We start from the raw sequence: 18717 nt of genomic DNA on the forward strand, positions 1-18717 counted from the left end.
TCTGCAAGAAATAGGACAAAACAAAATTATGTAAACACGTGACTTGTTGCAGGTGGTGTTGAAGCCTCCAGATTCTCCGCAGTGTGAGGCCAGTTCCTCCCAGAGTTCCCCCAGCCGTGGGAGTATCACATCCTCCTACCTCTCTGGAACTGATGACACCCTGCTGCTTAGTTCGTAGCAGAAACACTTCTAGTCTTATCTTAAATTTGGTTCAAGGCACTTGGCGTTATCGTTGGTACAGTAGAGTCACCACGGACATAAGCACAGACATGATAACAGCAAGTTTCCAAATGTATAGGCTTTAAGCTGTATTGACTCTAGTTTGACTGTGGAAAAGAAACAGGTTTTTGAAATCTATTGCAATTAATTTCGTACATCAACTGTTTTTGTTCATAAATATGCCCACAAGACCCGCAGCATGAGCCAACATTTTTTTTTTATAAACTTCAATTTTAATTTTCTCAAGAACCATTTAACAGGATAAGCACTGTGTGCATAATATTTTCCAACAATAACTAAAAATAAAATACCACGAATTTTATAATTGGTACAATACCATTTTCTAATCTTAAAGAGAATAATCAGTGATCATGATCATCTTCTTGATATCATGGTCTCTATCAAATTATTCGCTTCCCCCCCCCATCATTAATAATAAAATGATGCACAGTTTGGATAAGTGAGATCTGTTGTAAGTAGAATTATCTCTCCAGGTAACAGTTGCTGTAATGAGCACTAATATTGGCAATAATTTTTTGAAATTAATTTCCAATCTTTTAAAATTACTTAACTTTGATATAAGTGAAATTAATTAATTTAATTTCCTCAAGGATAATAAATTATTTCATCTATAAAATTAGTGTTTTGATATATGTTAAAAGTAAGTCTATTAATTTATGTTATAGCAAAATCGCAAAGTAGCCCTTATTTTTATTTATACCTGAACAAATTAAAGTAATTGTGATTGACTAAATCTAATACTTATGTCTCTTAATGCAGAGATTAGCTTCCCTTGTGTTTCTGTAAATTTAGCAAAAGTACCTCTAAAGTATTATTTCAACAGGAATTGTAAATTTTGTACTCATTTTGTTGTGTAATTTTTCCTCCCTTTTCAATAAAAGAAACAGTTTTAAGAAAACTGTTATGCATCAGAAAACCCATTTGTGTAACTTTAAAATTATGGTACAGAAAAATAAAATTCCTCCTCAGTACCACCTCACTTTTAAAAACATTTCCAATTTTCTCAAACGCTTACTGTTGAAATACTAGCTCCTAGAATGTGAAGCAACAAATTAATCAAGTGAATTGTTGTAATGATTAACGAGTTGAATCCTGCTACCAGGCGATTGCTGGGGTACTTTCCCTTGTCTATTAGGCGTTGTAGTTAATAAAATAGCTAACATGTTTTAACAATAAAAATAAATAAAGGCGTAGCATCTAAATAATCTGTGTAAGTGGGGACTCTTCTGTTCACTCTAGTGACATAAAGCCATCTGCAATTGGCTGCAGTTTTTGTTTGCCCTGATTTAAAGTAACCTAACTAACGCCATGCCAGCTCCAAGTAAATACTATTATTCAACGTGATATTAAATTGCTTAAATAAATAGTTTTTTCATATAAGCTTCGGTGTTCTTCAAGACTTTCATTAGAGTTTTGCTCGTAAGGGAGTGAACCCTTCCTTATCATGCTGTCTTTCTATTTTTCAAAGTCTTATAGTGTGTATAATTTTTTACCAAGTAAACTAGTGCATATCGCATTTTTCAAATGCGTATCTTGTATGTAGGCAAGTTAATGCCACTATGCTTACAGTAATATTGTTTTGTAATAATAAGATTGTACATATATATATTTTGTTTGAGTAGGTTGTGTCTATTGGAAAGTAGTGTTGAGATCTGATAAGCGGTATATGATTTTAAATGTGTATTGTGTATGATACAAAATGGAGATGTGTATAAAATATCTTTGACATAAAATGTATATTCGGTTACTGAACTGGTTTTGTTTCTTATTACTTATGTATGTTATAGAATACTATTTCTATAACACCATCAACACCTTTTTCACCATTTCATTGTATATTCAATAATTTTAAAACAACGAAATTATAACATTGCAAGACCTACTCAGTCATTAGCTACAACAGCAATGGACGAGCTAAAATAAATATTCGACTATTGACTTTCTGGTCTCATAGTGACTTTTGCAAATCTTGCAAATTATATTTCTCAAAAGTTAACCACAGTTTTGTTGCATAATTTTTAAAACGTTTTACAGGTTTCTGTATTTGAATTTTAATATGTTATTCAAAGTACAATCAAATTTATTTATTACTTACTTACACTAAGCAGGTGATTTAAATTATATAATTGGTTGAAGAGAAACGCACAAATCTGATTGATTCAAAATTGGTCAATTTTAATAATATAATAACAGTATATAATAATAGAATTTAAGATTATTAAGTATTTTAAAGTGTGAGCAATACCAACTTTTACAAATTTGTGAATGTACCTGGAAAAGAATAAATAACAAATAGAGCAACCTTGCTATATATTCATTGGCAAAACAGGTATTTCTGACTAAATTATCTTCAATCAGATTTTTAAAAATATATAGTTATGTAATTGTCTTCGTTGGTTTTACCAGCTTTGTTTCGTGTAAGTTTAATGGAACAAATTTTAGAAGTTTTCCTATTAAATTGGAATAAGATAAATAAGTAAAACTTGTATTATGTAGTCAAAAACTAAAAAGATTTACTAGATGAAAATTTATTTAAACAATATCATAAAACCAATACTAATTTTAAAACCATATAGTACATAAACCAAAATTGTCTTCAAAGGAAAAGAATTTTAGTCTATACATTATATTAAAATTAATTAATGTATAATTAGTGTTAAATTAATTTTTTAGCAAATGAACTGGACATTTTTGTATTTATTCTATCTCATCTTTGAAAAAATGAGAAAAATAGAAATCAAAGCATACAAAAACCAAGTAGGATTTTATATGGTTCAAGTAATCTGTTTATAATTTGTTGTTAATTTGAATAAATAAACTCTTGCCACTTGCTTGTGAAATATTTCCACATTATGAGTTAAAGTAGATTAAATTATCTTGTATTAAGCTCTTTCTTATTTGTAATGGTGAGACAATACTGCAAGTTATTTGTGTTTGCAGTGCTGAACTGGAAAGTTATTCTTGTGAAATGAATGTTAAGTATTACATATCCTGTAGAACATCTAATATTATAGCATTGCTAACAATAATAATACATGAGCACAACTTTTTTGTTTAGTGTTTATTTCTATTTAATAGCAGTATATTAGTATTCATGACTCTAAATTAAATTCACAGCATACGCATACCATGATTGAAACAATGTACCTACAAACTTTTAAACTAATTGCATCTACAAGCATATTTTTCAAGACTAATCCTATGTGAATATTTTGTGTAAATCCCATTATTTATCTTTGCATAAATTTGTGTCTAGGATACCTTGGGTAAAGTCGTGGTTATACAATTTTCAAAATTGTGGATGTTAGAACAACTCTTGAGTACACAATATGTCTGTTATAAATCCAGATTGAAGAAAACTACTTTTTGAAAGGATTAGTTAATTCCTAACTTTTTTGCACAGGTATATTTTTGTACATCACTGAAGATTTGAAAGATATGAACGGTGCAAAACTAACTGAAGTATTATTTTAGGATTTTAAGATACCTTCAAGTGAACTTGGGATGAGAATCTTGAATAAGTTTATATCTTTAAAATACTAACACTGGCAACAGTGTTTTATAGTCTTGTCCCAGAAGTAATATTTAATGTTACATGTACTGGGGTAGTGATCAAATATGTTAGCAGATGTTATAAAATTATTTGTGGGCTACATTGTGTACATTATATGTAATTTTTATTAATATTTGAAATATGATACCCATTATATAACATGTATGTGTACAAAGAAACCTTATGGCACAAACATACAAAATTTGGTTATTGGAGCTTAAGTTTTAAGTGTTTTACTATCAAAATGAAAACCAAAGAAAATTTTGTTTTGTTTACTTAATAGTATGTTTAATTATTTAGATGCTGTGTTATAGTTAGCATCTTTATTGTGTTTATATATATATAACATATGTATATAAATATTTTAGTCATAGCAAGTATTTTCTCGTAATTTGTGATATTTTGAATATCAACTTAAGAAAACACCCCTATGTCAACTATGTATTAAAACAAAACTACATGTTAAAACTGTGATTTAATTAATAAAGTACTTTTATTTATGATAGAAATAATAGTATTATTGCTTCCTAATGTTTCTGTTGTAATTGGTGATTTTTTTTTTAATTGGTCTACCTAATTAAACGTTTATTACAATTCTGCTGGCCTGTGACATATTGTTCAGACAATATTCTTCTACTTACATGGTGCAAGTATCAATGCTTTTTCCTAGATACAATAAAACTTTTTCTATGAAAAATATACCACAACTAATCTAATTTCATGGGTTAGTCATAGTTATAGACTTTTATTTGTTCATCAACATTTTAATTACATGAGCAATAGCAAATATGTGCATTGTCTAAGTATTAAATGGTAACAAAATACACAAATAATATATATATATATATATATATATAAAAGAAAGTCGTGTTAGTTACACTATTCGAGAACGGTTGGACCGATTTTGATGATTTTTGTGTGTTTGGAATTGTCTTTGTCGGGAATAGGATAATAAGTATTAAAATATCATAAAAGTTCACAGGATTCCGCCCCACAGGTCTCTAAAAGTTACGAAAATACCTGTAAGAAATGCATTGCAGCAAACATGTTATTAAGTGAAAGAGCCTGTTCAAATTTAGTATACTAGCAGTTACCTGCGGCTTCGCACGCATTTTCCTGTTGAAAACTCTGACAATATATTCATGTTTATTTATCTATGACGTAATAAACACTCCTGAGATAATCAATAGTCACTCAAAGCTACTCCAATCTCCTGATACATTTTACATTTAAGTTTAAAGAACAGTGTTTTGGGGTCCTGAAGTCATAAAGTGAAACAGTTTTTATAAGATTCGTATCTCCTCCAACATTCCATGATAATTTTTTGAAGTGCTTCAACGATTTCAGTAACAATAAGAGTTAGCCTTTTCATCCCAATGACGAAAGTGTATCGTCCAACTAAAAAGTTGCTGCGGTCAATATGAGTCTGTTCTGGTCGTTTAAATTCACCCCGAGTCTAATCTATTTACAGTTCCACAATTTATTTATGCTGTTGCACTAACCAAAACAATGGTCTCATATGTTGGTTTCGGAATTCAACTTAGATTAAATTTTGAAGTGATTTTTATATTTTTACCGATCAATAAATATGTATAAGGGAAGGGGTATATGCTTCTAGTATAAGGGCAAGAGTGTGTTATCCCCATTTGCTTTTCAATAACTACAGTAAAAATGCCAGACACAATGTTAAAGGAGCTAACCAGATTTGATTACTTTATGTGCAAACATTCACAGCTTTATTTAATAAGGTAGTTTTTATAACAGCGTATAAATAGCATTTCCATGGCATTAGATGGATTATTGATCATTGGCACAATCAAAATTTTAAATAGATAATAACTTCGTCTCTGCAATCTGCGTTACACTACTGATCAAGCAGTTTACAGTAATTAATAGTTACTAAAATTTCAATGTAAACAAATGTTTCTACCTCTTTGATGAACTTCAGTTGAAAGTATCAGTTCACTTTGTATTACATGTCACAGCTCAATCTGCCGGATCCAATATAAAACACTCTAACATCAACAACAATATTTATAAATAAAAAATTATTTAAATAAACTATTTAAATCGGACCAAATCATGAATCTAAACCATTCTCAATCCCCTTCAACACACACACAAAATTTCATGAAAATCGGTCCAGTCGTTTAGGAGTTCAGTCACATACACACGAACACAAGAAATATATATATATAAAGATATCATTTAATTACCTTTTTAAATTTCTTTACATTTATAGTTTGAAAGCATAGAGTAAGCTTAAGAGAAACAGTAAATTTTGTTTCAACTGTTTCTGCAATCACTGTTAAGCATAGACTTTACTACCCAGATAATACAATTCAAAGCAATTATTTCTGCATCTCCAAGTCAGATACGTACATTATTTGCTATCATCATTTCGACATGCTTTCCATCGAACCCACCTAACCTGTGGCACAAATACAAGGATAATATGGCAGAAGATATTTTACATCAAATTCGTGTCAGTTCAAGAAATTCGATCTTGAAATGAATGAGGAGATACATAATCGGGCCTTGCTCTTGATCGAAGAGATGTGTTATCTCATGTGGTAGTTTATTAGTCAGGTTAAGAATGCCAGCGCCAAATCGTGAAATGAATGACGCATTTAATCGAGAATTGGAACGGGACCACGAATATGATCACCAGGAATTAGATTTAGTAGTTCAAAACAATGTACCTCAGATGAATCCCCAACAAAAGGAAGTTTATGATACATTAATGAAGGCAATTGATAATGGAAACGGTGGTTTATATATCCTGGATGCCCCTGGTGGAACTGGTAAGACATTCCTCATGTCAGTAGTTTTAGCCACTGTTTGTGCAAGATCCAACATTGCAGTTGCAGTTGCTTCTTCCACATTGCTAGAATGATGTCGTACGGCACATTCTGCATTAAAATTGCCATTAAATCTTCAATCTATTGAAGAACCAACATGCAACATTACAAAGCGCTCCGCTATGGCCAAAGTTTTATCAGAATCAAAGATCATCATCTGGGACGAATGCACAATAGCGCATAAACGTGCATTGGAAGCACTTAACCGAACATTGCAAGATCTACATAATGACTCGAGATGTTTTGGAGGCGCAATGATTTTATTGTCTGGCGATTTCTGCCAAACATTGCCAGTAATTCCCAGATCAACTGCTGCCGACGAAACAAACGCTTGCCTCAAATCATCGACTCTATGGCGCTATGTTCAATCAATCAATCATCTTTATTCATATTTGCACAGTAAATACAAGAATAGTGTCATATTTTATCTTATTTCTAAATATTATTATTTTTTCTTAGTAGTACACTATTACTACAATACAGAATTTTAAACAATTTAAAGACAGAACAATGCAGTTACACACTCATTTATACTTAATTAAAATTTTTTATTACCACCAAACTAACATATTTTATTGCTGACATTTTAATTATTGTGAGTAATAAACTCTTCTATAGAGTAAAAAGCAGCGTGTGCTAAGAATTTTTTCATCAAATTTAAAAAGGTATTAGGGTTTTGCTCTTTTTTTATGATTTGGGGTAAATATTCAAAAAATTTATTTTCTTTAAAAGTGGGTTTTTTTCAAAAAATAATAATTTATGAGGTTCAACCAATCTATGTCACCTAGTGTTATATCTATGGGATGTATTACCTATTGCAATTCTTTTATTGAGAAATACAAATTTAACTGACTCGTAAATGTACAAACTGTAAACTGTAAATATATTAAGTTCTGAAAATACACGTTTAACAGAGTCTGTTTGCTTCAAATTAAACATGATTCTTAGTGCCCTTTTTTGTTGCATTAAAAGTTGGTCCATATTTCTTTTTGTTGTTGATCCATAAATGCAAATTCTGTAGGAAATATGTGAATGGATTACAGCATAATATAATTTTTTTAAAGTTTCAATATTACATAAATGGGCTAGGCTCCTTAAAGCGTAAAGACCACTAGACGTTTTATGAATTACAAGATTAACATGTTCATCCCAGGCTAAGTTTTCGTCTATAGTCAAGCCTAGAAATTTTGTTTCCTCCACCTGCTCCTATATTTCATTGTCCACAAATACTGTAGGAAAGATTTTATTCTTTGCTTGTTTTGTTGAAAAGGAAACAAAACTAGATTTAGATGAGTTTAAAAGAAGGTTTTTACTGTTTAAAAAGTCTTTTATTGCTGATAGGCCAATGTACGATGAAAATTCAACTAATTCTTCAGTTTCTGCATTTACGATTACATTAGTATCATCTGCATAAAGACAGACCTTATTGTTGATATCCTGTTCTACTCCAGGTAAACCTTTTAGGTAGCACAGGAATAATAAAAGACCTAAAATCGATCCATGTGGGACTCCATATTGTACTTTTAAAAGGTGAGAGGAATATTTTTCTTTATACTTAATTTTTGTACTATCCAAGAAATGGTCTATTTCAACATATTGTTTTCTTTGTGATAGATATGATTTGAACCAAGTTAACTCAGTGTTCTCCACTCCTAGATTTTGAAGCACATCCACTAACTTATGTTCTACGCTATCAAAGGCTCTTGACAAATCTAAGAAGATTCCAATTACTTTTTCACCTTTATCGACAGATTCAATAATCGACTCTATAAACTCAACAGCGGCTGTTATAGTAGATTTGTTGGACCTAAAACCATGTTGTTCTTTGTCAAGTATTAGACTCTAGGTATTTATAAAATTGATTAAAAACTACTTTTTCTAAAATTTTTGAAAATACAGGAAGTAAAGATACAGGTCTGTAACACTTGACATCTTCCAAATTACCCTTTTTAAAAATAGGAATAACACAAGCTAATTTAAATTTTTCAGGAAATACTCCTGAAATTAGAGAATGATTAATTATATGTTAAGAAACTTCAGATGACAACAAACATGAGAATTGCATTGCTGAACGATACATCTGCTGAAGATTTCTCTGAGCGATTGCTGACTATCGGTAATGGTCGAGTACCTGTCGACGAATCGAGCGGATTGATTTCATTTCCTCCGAATTCCTGTAACTTTGTCTCATCGAAAGATGAACTCATCAACAAAGTATTCCCAAACATCATTACTAACCTCGAAAATAATGAATGGTTGAGTGAGCGAGCAATTTAGGCAGCTAAGAATAAAGATGTAGATGACTTAAACTACATCATTCAGAATGAGATCATTGGTACACTGCATTCTTTCAAATCTGTTGACTGTGTAACAAATTAAGATGATGCCACCAACTATCCAATTGAATTTTTAAACTCCTTGGATGCACCTGGCTTACCACTGCACAATTTACGACAAAAGATTGGTTCCGTAGTAATCATGCTTCGAAACTTAAACCAACCAAAACTGTGCAACGGAACATGTTTGGTGGTAAGTAAATTGATGATCCCAACCAACATGCCATTTGAGTTTAAACGGCTTCAATTTCAGATCCGTCTTGCATTTGCCATGACTGTAAATAAGTCACAAGGCCAATCGTTGAAAGTTTGTGGTCTTAATCTCGAACATCCATGTTTTTCCCATGGCCAATTATATGTGGCATGTTCATGGATCGGAAGACCTTCTGCGTTATTTGTTTTCGCGCCTAATAAAAAAACAAAAAAATGTAGTTTATCACAAGGTGCTACAATAAATGGCAAATAAAGAATCATTGAATAATTATATTTTTTTTATTTACAATTATCCTAATTTAAAAAGTAAAAAATGTGATCATGTGATATTGCCTTTAAGGCGGAACAAAGTTCGCCGCGTCAGCTAGTTATATAATAAATGTAAAATGTAACAAATATATAATAAATGTACAAAGTAACAAATATACAGGGTGTATATTATGTCTGGAAATACCCAAATATATCCTTTAATAATTTAAATATAAATTTGAAACCTCTTACAATCGTGATAGAGATTGGGCATCTACTTTTTGGAACAATGTTTTGTTATGTCACACCAACGGGGGACGTCCTGCCGAGGGTATCGTGAATATTCTTAATGGAAGCCTATACCTTGTGATACATAATTTTAAAGGTAATAGCTTACTGAATTGAATGCCACAAACCGCATCTCAAAGGAATTATTCTATCAGAAAATAGAGCATTTTTAGTATTGAAAATTTACTGATGTTCAACAATGTAATTTTAACATGGTTCTTGCCACAAAATGTGTTACACTAATTTTTTAGCATTTTTTAAATGTTCAATTAAAATAAAATAAACAATTTATTTTTAAGCTGGTTTCATTAGTACAAATTTACCAGTTTTTATTACAATGAATAAAACTTATGAGTCACTTTCTCTGATTACTTATGAATCTGTACTTGGTGTTTTCCAGTCAGCAGGAAGGTTTAAAGAGACAAAGGTCACTAGCCTATGAGAAACATTATTGTGTTATTAATCATCTGGTCTACAGGTTTCAGTTTGTTGAGCATGGAGCTTTCACTAGACAGGTCTAAGCTTGGGAATTACAAATGGACAAAGGTCATATCATTCCTGTCGAGTTAATCAGTGTCTCTGAAGCATTGCTGTCAACAAGTTATCTAATTACAGTAGTTCAGTTTTTATTTGGCATTTTAATGGAATTGTCTGAAAGAGAACGAATTACTCTGTTGATGATGCGAGGATATGGCGATCGTCAAAGATCTTATCGGGAAGTTTGTAATTTGTTTAATGACACTTTCCCAGAAAGGAATCCCATAAGTGTTTCAACAATATCAAAAACTATTGAGCGTTTTGAAATGACAGGGAGTGTACGTAATCGGCCAAAGTCGGGTAGGATACAATCTGCAACAGATGAAGAACATGCACTAGATGTTTTGCAAACATTTATTGAAGACCCACATACATCGCTCAGAAAAGCTGCACAGCAACATGATATGCACCCTATGTCTGTGAGTAAGATTTTGAAAATTAATAAATACAAACCATTTAAAGTTCATTTAGTCCAACAGTTAAGTGAGGATGATTACGACAGAAGAGTTGAGTTTTGTGAACTTGTGATGCGCAAATGTGATGACAATAGAGATTTTCTGACCAACATACTATTTTCTGATGAGGCAACTTTTTTCCTAAATGGCAATGTTAACAGGCACAATTGCCGTTACTGGGCTAGTGAAAACCCACATTGGATTACTGAGTCCCATTCACAGCAACCACAAAAACTGAACGTATGGTGTGGAATTTTAGGTAACTAAATTGTTGGACCCTTTTTCATCAATGGAAATTTAAATGCCGAACTTTACTACAATATGCTCCAAAATGAAATAATCCCAGCTATTCAAATTGCATCAGGAGAATACTTTGATAATGTATGGTTTCAGCAGGATGGTGCTCCACCCCATTATGGGAGACAGGTAAGAGAGTATTTGGATTTAAGGTTTCCTCATAAATGGATTGGCCGAAGAGGAGAAATCGAATGGCCTCCAAGATCTCCGGATTTGTCACCAATCGATTATTTCCTATGGGGTCATTTAAAATCCAATGTTTATAGAAGAAAGCCTCATAATTTGGAAGACCTAAGAAACAGGATTATAGAGGAGATTGCTTTGATAACTGAAGAAATGTTAGGCAACTCTGTCGAATCATTTTACACAAGATTGGCTCATTGTCAAACCGTAGAAGGAACACAGTTCGAACAATTGCTTTGACACCAAATGCAGGTAAAACGTTTGTTGTAAGACTTTTCTAACAGCATACATTATTTTTTATTTGTAATAAGAAATCAATAACATAAGTATTTCCATAATTGTACTGTAATAAAAACTGGCAAATTTGTGCTAATAGAACCAGCTTAAAATGAAATTTTTGTTTTATTTAATTGAACATTTAAAAAAATGCTAAAAAATTAGTGTAACACATTTTGTGGCAAGAACCATGTTAAAATTACATTGTTGAACATCAGTAAATTTTCAATACTAAAAATGCTCTATTTTCTGATAGAATAATTCCCTTGAGATGCGGTTTGTGGCATTCAATTCAGTAAGCTATTACCTTTAAAATTATGTATCACAAGGTATAGGCTTCCATTAAGAATATTCACGATACCCTCGGCAGGACGTCCCCCGTTGGTGTGACATAACAAAACATTTTTCCAAAAAGTAGATGCCCAATCTCTATCACGATTGTAAGAGGTTTCAAATTTATATTTAAATTATTAAAGGATATATTTGGGTGTTTCCAGACATAATATACACCCTGTATAATAAATGTACAAAGTAGTAAATAAATAACAAACAAAAATTGTTGTTAATCGCAAAGACACTCTTTTGCGATTGAGTAATCATCTACACTTCTGGCAATGTCTTTGTGTACAGACAAGATAGCAAGTTGATTCAATCTCCTTTGAGTCATGGTTGACCACAACCACGTCTTCAAGTAACGAAGACAAGACAAATTTCTTTCAGCTGTTGATAAGACCAACAATTATTTACTTGAGTACTTTGATGAGTTCAGATAGAAATTTCTTGTTTTCCTGAGGTCCATTTTTTTATGAAAATATGTGAAATGTGTTTATCTCGACCTTTGCAATAACTTGTATACCCTTGCCCAGAGAGTTACGGGACACCCTGTATATTATATTAAATGTATAAATTAATTTTCACTGTGGTATTAATGGATGAACATTACCTTATTTACAACAAGGATGATGTATTGCTTATGATACAGTCATCATTAAGTCACACAGTGGTGAGCACTGCAGTTATATGCTGTAGTCGGGTTGACCTCTGGGGTAGGCCACTTTCCCTTTTGATGTGAGGGGAAAGGAGTTCATTGTTTGGCATGTTGGCATGATTGAATTTCTGGCTTGTTATTTTCTTATGGTATTCGCCGAAGAAATGTGATTTTTATTATATCAAATATTTGGTCTTGTTTAGTATTTTAACTTCTATTAATAGGTTATTCTGTTGTTTGTATTTTTTTTAATGTAATTAAAACTTATTTGATTAGTGCAGTGAATAGAAACTACACCAATCAAATAATTTTTACTACAGAATGGAATGGATAAATGTTACCTTATTTAAGGCATATGCTTTCGATTACTAGTGGTTTAGTCATCATAGGTTCTCAGAGTAGTGATCACTGTAGTTTTTTGCTGTAGTTGGATAAATACCAACAGAATAACCTATTAATAGAAGATAAACAAACCAACACAAAACAAAACCAACTTTTTAAATAATAAAAATAAAAAAATCACATTTCCCCAACGAATATCAAAAGAAAAACCAATCATATAAATTCATTAAATATGTATAAAAATTTATTAAAATTATGTATACATGTAATTAATTAACTTAAATTAAATATTGAAGTTTTGACGTAGTAGTATATTGAACTGGCTATACATTCAACAAGATAAGTTATTTATAAATTCTAAAGAACGTAATTTATATCCTTTAAGAATTAATTTTCTTAGTAATAAAATTTTACTTTTTTTATTGCTTAGGATTTGTAACAGCTTTAAAATTTTCTTTATGTTCTGAACAATGTTAAACAATTTGTTAAAAATAATTATGTCATTATCATATGTCAATAATCATTTATGTCAAAACAATGGCCAGTCATCTTACCCTTGATGTTATTTTTAGTTTGCTCTATGTATTCTTTAGGGCAAATGTTGTATGACATTTGATCAATAACATTTTTGAATTGCAATCCATCTTGCCAATTATGGGATAACTTTACTGTGTACATTTAATTTTGTTTTGAATTGACAAGCTGGTCCTGGTTAGATATTACAGGTACCACAATGAGGTTTTGTTTCAAGGTTTACATTTGTGGTCTAATTTTGAAATTTTATTGAACTGATAACTTTGAAGTTTGGGCTACAATAATTTTATCTTTTTAGATTTGTTACATATTTTTATATTACTTTTGTTAATTTTGAGAACAAATTTTCAGTGGTGGGAGGACATTTTAATGCTGTTTTATAATATTTGTTATCTTATGTAAGCCTGTAAAAAGTAATAAATGTTTGATCTATTTCGTATTTAGGATTTGTTGCAGTCTCTTTTGGATATCTGGTTTGTCTCTTAATAATTCTGTACGGTAGCCTCTCTTATATAAAGAACTTTTCAATCAATTTCTACACCTACGAATATTATGGATTTGGAGATGTTCCAGACGAATTTAAAATCATAAAATTAGTTAAGTTCTTTCAAAGACTTAATAGAGAGCTTTCTCAACATGTTTTCAAATTAAAAATATATCATTAATGTATCTAAACCAAAACTGTCGGTTTCTGATTTTGTTTGGATAGGAAAGTTTCTTTGATTAGACCAATCTATAAGTTGGCGTTTAATAGTGCCATTTTAGTTCCCATGGCAGAGGCCTTAATTTGCAAGCAGTTACTATCCACGAATTGTAAATTATTGATTGGCAGTACTATTTAATTTAAAGTAATAATAAAACTTGTAGAGAGTTTAGAATCTTTTGATCTGATATCTAAGAAGTATTTTGCACTTCCAATAACACCCTGATGTGAAATATTGGTGTATAAAAGGTATAACATTGATTGTAACAAGTGTCTCTGGTGGCAAGGGTGTTTTGTGTGTGTGTGTGTGTGTGTGTGTGTGTGTGTGTGTGTGTGTGTGTGTGTGTGTGTGTGTGTCTGTAATTATACATATAATCAGCAGTTTTGTATTAACTAAAGTATGTACTCAATTACAATATTAGTTATAGGAATGTAAGAAGGAATACTAAGGAAAAATCAATTCAATTTTCACAAAATAAATACATATAATTTTATGAAAGTGATGATACAATTTTTGAAATGTTTTTTTTAAATAGTACCGTAAAGGTTTAGTGTCAAACATTAAGTTTATACATGCATTTAGTAATTGATCCACAATAATACTAGTTAATTTACAATTTATTGTTGAACTAGATTTAATTTTGACGGTGCAGATATAAAAAACAATATAAACTCTACAAATAAGATGATAATTTACAATATACAATATATACAACATTATAACAGGTAGAAAAATAAACAGCAAAAGCCTTAATTTAAAAGTTTAACTACGTAAAAAAAGAATCTAATTTTAAATTAGAAGGGTCAGGTTTAAGTTTTTTGGCAACAGAGGCTGCTGAAGCTGATAAATTCTTCTTTTTTGTAAGTTTTTTGAATTTATCATGTTTTGGAAAAGTAAATTCATCACTTCTAGAATGACCTCCTAAACCATTATATACATTTTCTGAGCTGTCTTCTTTCTGAGATAATTTTACTGATTCAGTACTTAAAACACGTGGTTTTTGAAAGATGCTAATTTTTAGATCATCCTTCCGCCTTCGAAAAGCCAGACCTGGGGATGGGGGAGAGTAGCTTTTCTTAGAGTTTCTTGTGGACGTAGGTGATGTTATCTGCAACAGAATTAAATATACTTTACTTTATTACATTTTTATAAAAGGAGTTCAATAAAATTAGGAGACTAAATTACTTTAAAACTATTGATCATTAAAATGAGGAGACTAAATTACTTACAAATGATTGATCTAAGTTGTTCGCAATATTTTCTGGAGCAGGGTTCTCTTGTAGCAACCTCCTAAGAGCCTTGTCACGAGGATTGCTCTCACCAGGAGAAATAATGGCACTTTGAAGATCTTTGATCTTCTGCTGAAGGTTTTTTATGTCCTCTTCACTGTATGCAATATCCTCCTTAAGTTTCCTAAAAAAAATAATGAGTTTTCTTAATAGATTTCATAATTTTATCTTGGACTTTACTTGTCTTAAAGGCCTTCATTAGGAATCACACTGCTTTGAGAAGTTCCTGGTTCTATAAAAAAAAGGTTATACTCGAATATTTGGTAGGCCTAAATCTGATAGGTACTGTCCAGATAAATTAACATAATAAAATGAATAAAAGAACATTCATTTAATAAACAGATATTGCATTTTCTGTCATATTTGTCATATGTGTTGATTTAAATAAGCATTAATTTTTAAACTTTGTGTTTGTTTATTATTATTTTACATAATTCTCCTCAGAATTAATTCAGAACAATTAAGTTAAAAAGTTTTCATGTTTATTATCCATTTAATGAAGTTAATCTAATTCAAATCTAAACAAAGACATGTTTTTCAAGACTGGATTTTGCATATTTTTTCTGATATCTCAGAAATAGGTCGTCTACCAGGTCTGGGATATATTTTATTCAATTTTTCAGTTCATTTTACATAAATAAATTGAACAACTATGTTTATGCCATAAAAACATCAGTTTTTCTTTATTTCCGTCCTTTCCCAGAAAATTGGGTGAAATCTTTCACTAGCTGTAGCTTGTTAACCCATTGAAGAAGACAGACGAGTCTGACTCGATGCCGCTACTAGCGGACTGAATGCAGACACACGAGCCTGACTCGATGTCTGTACTGCGTCGTTACTTACTGACATAGTTCTATAATTTTTTGACAGATATCGTTGGCGTGTCCTTTGTGAACGTTTATACTGAGTAACAAAATATAGTTTTGGTCAGTTGGCCAACCTGTTGATTCCCTTTTTCTATTATTGTAAAGCGTCATCTGTTTGTTTTGAGGCAGTCGACGCCATTTACTGCGTGTTTGTATAATGTTTGTAACTTTTTGGTTATGTGCGCATAATGGATCGTGAAAATTTACGTTATTCTGAAGTGGACCGTTATTTAGATAGTGATTTTGAGTTTGATTCCGAAAACAGCAGTGATGTAGTGTTGAGGACATAATTGTTCAACCGACCAGAGCTTATAAAGTTTGCACTTCCCACAACAAGAGGTCTGAGACTGCTTGGATGTGCAACCGGTGTCAAGTTCCACTGCATCTTGAAAAATGTTTCAAGGATTTTCATACCAAGCTAAACTACTAAAATCCTGAAGAAACATGTGTATATAGTGTAAATAATAAGACTTAGTAACTACAGTTATCCAGTGTTTTAAAATTTCATTTCAATATAGACTAAATTTCATGGCAACCTACAACTCATGATGAAATCACAAATGCAGAACCGTAAGTGATCACAAAACTTTTTGTCACATGTTTATTTTTACAGATATAAATTTAAGTTTTTGTTTCCACGTAAAAAACATTATAAAGTTTCAGAAAATATATAGTTTAGATGGCTTAACATTTTTTGAATAGTTTTTATAGCAAATTACTTTTAAAATTTTAAAATTTCTAAAAAAATTATGATATTTTATATTTTTTACAAAAACATTTTTTTTTATCTACAGTGAGTATATTTTATTTTTAAAGAACACAATGTTTTCTACAAAACAAAACAAAAATTATAAGTTTATCTTATTATAAATTATTTTATGAATTTTTTACCAACTGCCTGCAAAAGAGCTGATTTTAATTGCTTTGTACAGGTCAGTTCATAATAAATTTAACTACTTCCTTAATGGATTAACGAAGCGTTTCCGGACATATGTTTATACAAACTGTTATTCATTACTTTGATGAGAGGAAAATCACATGAGAAGTTTGACAGGTTACTAGTGGGGACACCCTGTATATATAAATATAAGGATATTTATCCATGGATTTTCATATAAAAGGCACAACAATAAACACGTTTTAGCGATAGGTAACTCACGTAATGCTGATCGCTGTCGACTGTAATGCCAACTCTCGGCGATACATGTAAATAAATACAGATCTACAAGCAAAACACAGTTTAGTGAACTGGAATATTTTGTTGATTAGATTATTTATCTATGGTTATTCATACACAAAGTAGGAAAAAATCATGTTTTCGTGATCGGTAATTTACATAATGCCAATCAGCTGTTGTTCAGAAATACGACAAAAACTTTTTTGTGGTGGTAATTTGTATTCTGACAATCAGCTGATAATTATTGATGAGGCGGCGAGTCTCCACAGAATCTATTGTCGATCGATTTTTGGACCTGAATCTTCTTGAAGATACTGTAGATTTAAGATTTGGCTTTAGCACATCACTAGTTATAATTACAATTTTATAAAACACATGTTTTAAACAAAAATTATTTCACAAAGTCATAATCCTTGATTTTTGGCGATTTTCGAAACTCTCATTAGAATTTATAACTTTTCCGGGACTTCTGTGACCGCTAAAAAACCTTACAAGAATAATCGGACAATTTCCCCAGTCTATTGTGATATTCCTTGACTTTTCCATGACTCTTTTTGTTAAAATTCCCTGAATATTCCTGGTTTCCCAGTCTAAACTGATCGGTTGGTGGGCCGGCGCAACGCAATGATATTTTCACTGATGACGAATGGCCTTGAACTGTCAATTCACATAACAACCCTCTATCCTCTCTTTCACGAAGATGGTGCTGTCCAATATCCTTCAAACTGATCACAAATAAATCAGTGTTAGACATGCTTTGTTTATTTTTAACTTTTTATGAATTTCACCCAAATTCCTGAACATATAACACATTCATTTTCCCAGTACATAGTAAATGTAAGTACAATATCCGCACTTCCCACATGCTGGATACCTTGTCTTATTAAGATTCAACTCCTAAAGTTTCATGAGGATGGTGGTTTGGTTTCGGATGCCCAGTATGGCTTTAGGAATAGTCTCTCCACAATGAGTGCAGAGTGCAGTCACTCACCTGGTTAGTGGCGTATTAGATGGTTTTGAGCATAGGCTAGATACGGGGGTAAAACTTTGTGACCTCAGTAAGGCCTTTGATTGTGTATCACATGGTATATTAATTGAAAAATTAAGGCACTATAGTGTAAATCTAAATAACATAGGATTGTTCAGTTCTTATTAGGGTGGCCGAGCGCAGATTGTCACAGTAAATGGTTGTAGCTCTCGGGTAGGTGCTGTTGTGCATGGAGTCCCACAGGGTCCGTTCTTGGATCATTACTCTTTCTAGTTATGGTAAATGACATATCTTGTAACACCGACTCTGATGTAATTTCTTACGCTGATGATACCAGTCTG

At 31.3% G+C, this 18717-nt stretch overlaps 2 protein-coding genes across 2 annotated transcripts in view; one reads left to right on the top strand and one right to left on the bottom strand.

Moving 5' to 3' along the window:
* The window catches only part of LOC124354853 (low-density lipoprotein receptor-related protein 3-like), a 64085-nt gene extending 62093 nt beyond the window's left edge, over positions 1-1992 (top strand). The window contains exon 10 of the mRNA XM_046805612.1: positions 53-1992. Coding sequence (XP_046661568.1) covers positions 53-178 — 126 coding nt within the window. The 3' untranslated portion in view covers positions 179-1992. The remainder of the gene's footprint in view (positions 1-52) is intronic.
* A 12523-nt stretch (positions 1993-14515) lies between these two features.
* Positions 14516-18717, bottom strand: part of LOC124354855 (E3 ubiquitin-protein ligase TRAIP) — a 45187-nt gene continuing 40985 nt past the window's right edge. Inside the window, exons 6-7 of the mRNA XM_046805614.1 lie at positions 15286-15469; positions 14516-15164 (exon numbers count right to left, since the gene is read on the bottom strand). Of these exons, the coding sequence (XP_046661570.1) occupies positions 14823-15164; positions 15286-15469 (526 nt within the window). The 3' untranslated portion in view covers positions 14516-14822. The remainder of the gene's footprint in view (positions 15165-15285; positions 15470-18717) is intronic.

Source organism: Homalodisca vitripennis, chromosome 2, assembly GCF_021130785.1.
Source record: "Homalodisca vitripennis isolate AUS2020 chromosome 2, UT_GWSS_2.1, whole genome shotgun sequence".
Lineage (NCBI taxonomy): Eukaryota > Metazoa > Arthropoda > Insecta > Hemiptera > Cicadellidae > Homalodisca > Homalodisca vitripennis.